Here is an 8,615-nt window from a genome sequence, read left to right as displayed (position 1 = left end):
AAAAATATAGGTAATATTTTTTAAAAAAAAAAATTTCGGGTCAACCCGCGACCCAACCCGAAACCCGTATAACCTAGTATTAACCCGAACCCGAAAAACCCCAACCCGAACCTGATTTTTTTCGTGTTGGGTCGTGTCGGGTTGACGGATCGTGTCGTATTTTGACACCCCTATACTTTCCTGTACAATGTATGAGCACATATAAATTCCAAAAAAGTAAAAAAAAAAAATCGTTTTCCATATAATAAAATCGTGCCATCATATATATAATATACACACACACATGTGTACAAATAACATATGCATAAACAGATACGTACACACACATTTATAAATATATATAATTTATTTAATTTTTGGAATATTATTAGTTGGAGGAGATTACATACATGTGAAGTGAGAAGAAGGGGGGGTGGGTGTCACATGCGGTTGGTTATGTGATGAGGAGGATGCTTTGGATAATTTATATACAAGTACCTAAGAAGACATGGCATTGTTGTCCATGTGTTGGGATCTTTCCATGTTATTTGATCAATGGTTGCTATTGTTGTTGTCTCCCCTTCCATCTTTTTACTATTTATTTTAACACAACACACACTATATAGTAAAATGATAGATAATAGAGTTTTTTCTGAGATTTTTTATATATATTCCGACCCCCACGGACATGACACAGTGATAAAAGACTTTCAGGAAAATAAGAATGTCGTGTATTCAAAATCATTCGGAAGCTGGCGTGGAAGGTAGATATATTATGGAAGACTAGTCATATGTTGAAGACATAATTTATTTCGGAAGACCAATATACTTGGAAGATAGAATCAATTCTACAAGACATGATTCATGGTTGATTTGATCTCGAACGTCTACTCTGAGTATATCCAGAGTTATCTGAAAGTTGAACCCCAAGGACGTGGGAGGTCGTCCTCTCACAAGATTAATCCGATGAAACCTAGACACTTGTTCTAACAGTTTTTTTCCCTTCTTTTTAAGTTAATAATAGATTATGGGAAATTTTTCATATTTATATGTTTGCCAAACTATTCTGGAACACTCTAATTGCCCATGGGCTTCAATTTTGAGTTAAATGGAATTAGGTTGTTGGTCAAAGTACAGAACTAGGTGTATTTTCAAGGTGACAGCTCCAATTGAGGTAATGTTTGTGAGTTGTTCATCTCAATTGTTTGAATAATATTTGAGCATGATTTATGTGTCTGAGCAGGCCAAATTCAATATTTAATATGAGCTGAAATAAACAATAAAAGAAATCAAAGTCAAATATGACTTAAAATCTAATTTTATATTCAACTTCGAGATCAAATTTATGTGGCTCAAATCCACACTCGAAAAAAACCATTTGAGGTGTGGATTTATATTATTTGAGCTCGATTTGTTTATTATTTGAACTTCATTATCGAACTCGATTTCGAAATATTCGTGAAATATTATAAAATACATTAGATGATTGTGTTTGGATATAAATATTTGAATTTGTGGAAGGATTTCAAATCAAATGTATGGATTTCAAATGACTACGTTGATAAATAGATTCGAAATTTTGTTGGAATTGATGGGCTTAGTAATAATTGGCATTCTAATGTGTGTGGTGAACTCATTTGTCAAAAAAAGTATGGAGCCCAAAATAAGAGGTCAAGGAAGCCCATTTTAAATTTGGGCCCATTGATCTACATTTTGAAGGTTAATTTAGTCATTTCGTGGAATTTTGAAAAATTTCAGACAGAACTCATGATCACGCGTTAACTTCAAAAGAAGTGTAAATTAGAAATTAGGGTTTCCTAAAATTTCCCTCCTACTCTGCTCTCCAAGAAGTGAAAATCCAAATCATTTTTTTGCATTAAAGCTAATATACGAGCTTCAGGTATTCTTCCTCTGTATTTATGTATAGTTGCGTGCGAAATTTTGAATTATTATTACTATTTTTAATATTGTTTCGATGTCGTTTATGGAATCCAGCAATTTGAGCTTTTTTTTAGCTTAATTTTTAAGTTTTTGTATATGTATGTGTTGCGTTACTCAGTTTATGTTTTATACCCGTGGTCGTTTAATTTCATATAATCTTTTATGGTCATTTCGGATTACTAAGTGGATTAATCAATTAGTATTAGTTACTTAGCTCATTGTGAAGCTGTTTCTTTATTGTTGTACTTTAGAAGAGTTTATGAATGAGAGTTTGTTGATTTATCCTTGCGCTTGTGTTTGAGCAAAGTAAGGTAACTGTTATGAATTCTCACGTGCATCTTAAATAAGTTATTGTAGTGAATCTGTGATAATTGGTGCTTTATGTTAAACAATATGGAATCAACTATTTTGGATATGAATTTGGAAATGTCCTAAATTTGTTATGCTGGTTGTTTGATGATAATAGACATGGTTTACCTGCTGGTATGAAATATCATGTATTTATTGTTTAAGGTGATCTTATTTCTAGGCTGTCTAATTTGTTTGTTTTATAAATTTGTGTGTATCTAGGGGCCCATAAAGAGAGATGAGCACAAGTGCCCGTAGAAACCCCAGATCTGGGCGGCAATCTTTGTTTTTTCAAGATTTAGCATCCCCTGTGTCATCTAGACGATCTGGGGGAAAATTCACTACTCCTGGCCATGCTGCAGTTTCTGCCTTATGGCGTGAAAATTTTGCCAACTCTGATCTTCCTCCTCCACCAGTTTTTACTCTCGAGGACCGGTCTGACTTTTCTCCTGAATCAGGGATTCTGGAATATGCATTGTCTCCGGAATTAAAATCAGATCCTAGAACACCCGTGCAGAGTATGAGCAGGGAATTTTCAACTCCGAAGAACAAGTCTGAGGTAAGCACTTCGTATGCTGGAACCAGCAAGCAGCCACTGCTGCAGAGTCAGCAGAGTCCTGTGATGAATTCTAGCTGGTGGTCACCTCCGAAGAGTGGTGGTATCGCAGAGCAAGAGGACAAAGGAAAGGGTTCTCCTGTTGAAGGTCTGGTTCAGCCAGGTGCCTTGTTAGTGCTGCCACCGCCTAGGGAGGTTGCAAGACCTGAGCTGAATAACAGTTTGGTACCTGTGGGGAATTTGGACGAGGAAGTTTGGGTAACTGTCTATGGGTATGATTCTGGTCCTTTTTTTTTTTGTGTTTGAGTGGCATTTACATTATATGTATCAGGTTCTGAGGAGTTTATTATAATCTTTTGGTTATCATGAAAGTGTATCTGATAATAGCTACTAATGATGCCGACTTATTATTAAAATGCTTTAGCATCTTGAATGCATTGTACATCAATTGGTAAACAATGGACTGCAATTTGATAATATGCTGATATTTGTGGTTCGAGATGCTGTATGTTAAATTTTGTTGAGATTTTTGTTGTTCGATATATACCTTGTCTGTCTTCCCTGGGATCAAGCTCAACTTAATTTATCAAATTCTGCTTTTATGTGATCTTGTTATTCTGGTAAATGGAACCTTTTGGCCCCTTGTTTTTGAACTTCCACTAATATCAATTTTATCACTATAATTATTTGTATCTTGCAAAGTAGCTTCAACCTGTTTGTTATACTTTGTGTTAATTAAATTTCAATTTTTATGTAATATATGTACGTTGTTGATCTTTTCAAATTTTTAAAGAGTATTTAATCGACCTGAATTAGCATGATATGGATTTGTCCACCCCATTGTATACAAAGAGAGTGAGGTTGCTGTTTAATCAATTCTAGATTTGAAAATATCATTTTTCTGTCATTGCCTTTTAGTGTTTAAAGTTGTGATCATGTTCTAAAATTTGTTTTCCAGATTTTTACCAGCTGATACCAATATTGTTCTTCGGGAGTTTGAAAAGTGTGGGGTGATTCTGAAGCACATTCCTGGGCCGAGAGAAGCTAATTGGATGCACATATTGTATCAGGTTATTGTCCTACTATTACTGATGCAACATGTTGTTTTCTAGCTGTGTTATACTTCATACATTTTCCTCGAGACTGTTTTTACATGTTTTTAAATTCATTGGCACTGTTAGGTAACTATTGGGGAAGACATGTGATTGTGTTGAACTGTTTGCAGAGAAGTTGCTGCAGACACTTACATTCTGTTATTAGTTTCAGATCATTAGCTCTTTGGAGTGTCTGTCTGCTTCACTTTTCTGTTTGAATGAATTATCCTTCTTTCTACCCTTGTCATTCCCTGGCTTGATGTGAATGAAGGCTGCTTAGCTTGGTTATGCACATCTCTAAATGTATCCTCTTATCGACATGGTCTAGGTGAATTTGCTGTTGTATTAGCATTCCGTTTGACACAACTTTGAGCTGTCATTTAAATCTGAGTGGTCTGTTCTTTTTATGAGAAGGCTTTTATTTGATTCACAAACTTGAAACCTGTCATGAGAAATTTCTTGTTATTCTTGTAAAAACAAGGGTTACTTCTATTGTTTTGAGGTTGACGTATCTGAGTTGTGTTCTACATTTTGACTTCGTGAAATGCATAATAGTTATCCACTCAAATATAGATTTTGATTTATTTTAAAGCCAGTACACTTTACTCAAGTGCTGTTTTTTTGTATGGTATTCTAGCGCACTAAGCAGAGGTACAGTCTCCTTATTTCCTAGATTATATGCTATGGATGAGTGTAAATAATACTGTTACAATGAGTAAGACGGGCAAAGCGTTAGGCAGTTGTTCGAGTTGATTGTCATAAGCTTTTTGCCTTCTAAGTTAAAATGTCGAGATTCGCTTGACTGCTTTTATTCATACTTGAGAAAGTAGCGTGTATTCAGGTCAACTGACTGTCGAACATGCCAATGAATGTTATGTCTAATATGCATTGCAAATATTTGCGCAGAATCATTCCGATGCTCAGAAGGCGCTTAGAAGAAACGGCTCGGATATAAATGGAGTTCTTATCATAGGAGTGAAGCCTGTTGATCCAATGCAATGTCATGTACTGAACGAGAGGCTAAAAAATCAAGGGTTCATGACATTTACACATACACCTTCAAATACGATTTCAGAATCAAATGGCTTCAAAGTCTCCCCTTATCCACACTATCTCCAGAATAGCAATCCCAGTGCTCGACAATCTGCTGGCACCATGGCCACTCCTGCCAAATCAATGGTGTCAAAAGTTATGGACTTAATATTTGGTGTCTAGTCTTTGGTTTTGGTAAATTTTCGGTCCTTATTTGTTCAATTATGTGAGGTGGAAATTCATTACAAGATTGCTGAGCGGGTAAAGTTTCATTTTTTTGCACTCGTTTGATTTCAATCGGCAAGCGCTATGTGAACTTAAACCTCTTACAAGAATTCAAAAGATAATTTGACTAAATTTGAAGTGATTGTATTAATCAATAATTGTTTTAATTCATTTAGGCTTTTGATATTTTCCTTCAACTTCAAGCCGGGGGTGTGTTGCTTAAATTTCTTGATACAAAAATTTCTCATTTGGAATTCATAATTACATATATCCCATTTTGACGTTCATGGATAGTGGTTGTGAACATTTTTGAACCTCATACATATTTATAATTCGATACAAAATTTAGCATGTAATTTTTTTGTTTAAATTTCTCCGTGAATCTATTTTTGTAGTGGGCATATTGTTTAAAGTCATTAAATCAATACTTGAAAATGGTAAATGATAACCAAAATATTGGAGGTGAAAAAGTTACTTTACAGTTTAATAAATAAAATGACATTGAAAAATAAAATGTGTATTAGTTGGATTTAATAACAATAATTGTACTTAAAAGAAATTTTATTTAAGAGTCATATTAATTTTTTAACTGGATCATATATCATAGATCATATACCAATTAAATTATTTACAATATTTCATATATCAATTTATTAATAGTTGTACCAAAATAATTTTTACTCTATAAATTTGTTTGTTTGACATGCATAAAAAGAGAGGGATTTCCTTAGGCAGAGCTTAAAAATATTTTTTATAACTTATAATTTTTTATATAGTTAAATATTTTCTGCTCAAAAAATATTTGATTCGTATTCGAGTTTATTAAATTCGAGTCGTACTCAAACATGTTCGAGCTTTTTTCGAGTCGAAATCGAGCCCAAAATATTTTGTTCAATACCCGCGAGCTTTAATATTTTATTAATATAACGTAATTATATATTAAATCAATAAATATTGAGCATTTCGACTACTTATTTTGAGAAATAGTTCAAATAGTTTTAGAACATGTTCAAATCTTTCAACCCAAACTCGAGTTTTAATTCGAATCGAATTCGAGCCAAAAGTTTTGAAATTTTCGAACTTCGAATCAAGCTCGAACTTGAATAAAACTAGTTCGAGCGGAATTTGAGCTTCAAATTTTCGTCATATTCGACTCGATTCGATTCGTTTACACCACTATGTGTAACATAAATTGTGAAGCTTCCCAACTCGTATGATTGTTGATTATCATATGCTCGAATCCGCACTCCTATGTATAGACCTCGTCACAGGCAGATTTGGTCCCGGTTTGGGTCAAGAAAATTCCCGACCCTTAATTGAGCTCGTTCGTGGCTCGTTAAGGGCCGGGTTATGTAACATGTGGTCTGGGTTTGGGTTCGGGTTCGGGTCCGGGTTCGATTCCGATTGACTTACGAGTCCAGGTCTGGTTCGGTCTGATTCAATTTAATATCTTTTAAACAAATTAAAAATTTTAAAAATTGATTGCATGAATTTGATATTGGAGTTGGTTTAATTTACTATTTATTTAATTCATTAAATTTTTTATTATTTGATCGTGAAAGTTGTAAAAAGAGCTTCGAGTGTCCAAATATTGGCTATTTCTACCGCAATTTATAACATATTTGATTTTTAAACATACTAATTCAATATGTTTAATCTTGAACTTGAGACATTATTTTATTATTGTTGACTATATATTTAGGCTAGTGATTTCGTGAGATTCTTGTCTCTACTGTCATTAAATAGTTAAGAAAGTAATTTGGTGAAAATACAAATCTTTAAGATATAGTAAGTATTTTATTAATGTTGACAAAATGAAAATATATAGTCATGGTTATTTAATTGCATTAAACAATTAATAAAAATAATCTAATATAAAATATAAAAAAATTTCGCGTTATAAAAAATCAAAATCAAACAATGAAACAAGAATTTTATGGTAATGTTTTGTTTTTTTTATTAATTTTTTAAAAATATATAAAAAAATAAAAAAATGTTGAAAAAATACCAACTCGACGAGTCAATCCGTGGGGTTTCGGAGCCATAAATCGTAACCGATCCAGGATTGGGCGGTTATGGTCAGGATTTCATGTCAAATCCGTTGACCCGGTTAACCGGCTCGTTGACCACGGACAGGTCCGGTTTGAGTCTGGGTCAGACATAAACCATGGGCAGGTCTACTATGTATAACACGAACTTGAAGCTTCATGACTTGTTTGATTTTGTCATGTTCATAAACTACTGATAAATATACATATTTTGAAATATACATAATATAAAATATGCATTATATACCATATATTATTTATTTGTACATAAGTGCCCTGCCTCTGTCAAAGGCGAGGCAATAATTTTTTCTTAAAAAATGAAACGTCACCAAAGGTAGAGGCGGAAAATGTAAGTATCAAAATTTTAGGTTATATTTTTAATTTATTTTAAAAAAATAGGTTAGTTTAATATTTTTTTGAAAAAAAATATAATAGATAGTGAAAAAACCCCAAATTATTGCAAGGTCAAACATTTATATATTTATCAAAATTATAACTAATGATAACATTATAATTTAAATATTTTAAATCGTACAAAAATATAAGTCACATACATGTGTCTCCAAGTAGATACAATTATTGTACCAATAAACTTGCTCTGAATAGTTGCACCATTGCAATTAAAGATAATCGAACAATGATGACTCTCATACCAATTGTATATCAAATGTATGGTAATTGATAACAGTGCAACTCCAATATTTTATATTATTTTTAAAATCGGACCGGTCGGTTCGATCGAAAACCGATCACGGATCCAATTCGGACCTAGTTTATAAACATTTTTAACAGTCAAACCGATCAAAACCATTAAAAAGCTGGTCGTTAAACGGTGAATCAATCCGACCTATTCATCATTTTTTTTAAAGTTTGTTTATGATTTAATAATTTTTTTTCTTATATTTTAATTTTTATTTTTAGTTTACAATTTGACTAATTTTCTTTCAACTATCCCAAATTAGTCTTTTATGAAACCAGAGAAGATATTATGGAGTTATATATAATTTTTTACAACACCAGAACCAACTAGAAAAGGTTTACACGAAATCTTTCATTTTATTAAGCTAAAGAGGTCATATATAAATATTCAAAAATTTATCAACGATCCTCCAGCAGAAGAAAAAACCGTCTGTTGCTTCATTTACTAAAAGATTACATATCTACCAGAAGAGCGCAAGGTCTATGGGTCTGTCTTACAGAGACGCGCAATGTCAAGTTTTCATTTAAATTTTATCAAAATTCTGTAAATGGATCTTTTCTGTTAAATACTATGACATAACAAATCTTTAAAAAGAAAAGACAAGAAATTTTCTGTGGAATAGCAAGCTGTCGAAAACAAAGAAACTCGTAGGAAATTCTAAAAAATGACTAATGTGGGAAGATGGTCATAAA

At 32.7% G+C, this 8,615-nt stretch overlaps 1 protein-coding gene across 1 annotated transcript; it reads left to right on the top strand.

Moving 5' to 3' along the window:
* The first annotated feature begins 1,750 nt into the window (after positions 1–1,750).
* Positions 1,751–5,222, top strand: LOC140985676 (nuclear pore complex protein NUP35-like). Its single transcript, XM_073453555.1, has 4 exons — positions 1,751–1,879; positions 2,491–3,096; positions 3,783–3,894; positions 4,825–5,222. Exons 2-4 carry the CDS (start codon positions 2,507–2,509, stop codon positions 5,131–5,133), a joined length of 1,011 nt encoding a protein of 336 aa, XP_073309656.1. The 5' UTR covers positions 1,751–1,879; positions 2,491–2,506; the 3' UTR covers positions 5,134–5,222.
* The last annotated feature ends 3,393 nt before the right edge of the window (positions 5,223–8,615 follow it).

The sequence above is a fragment of the Primulina huaijiensis genome, chromosome 10 (genome assembly GCF_012295235.1).
Source record: "Primulina huaijiensis isolate GDHJ02 chromosome 10, ASM1229523v2, whole genome shotgun sequence".
Lineage (NCBI taxonomy): Eukaryota > Viridiplantae > Streptophyta > Magnoliopsida > Lamiales > Gesneriaceae > Primulina > Primulina huaijiensis.
Note: the sequence above shows the minus strand (reverse complement) of the source record. Positions and strands in the feature narration are given on the sequence as shown.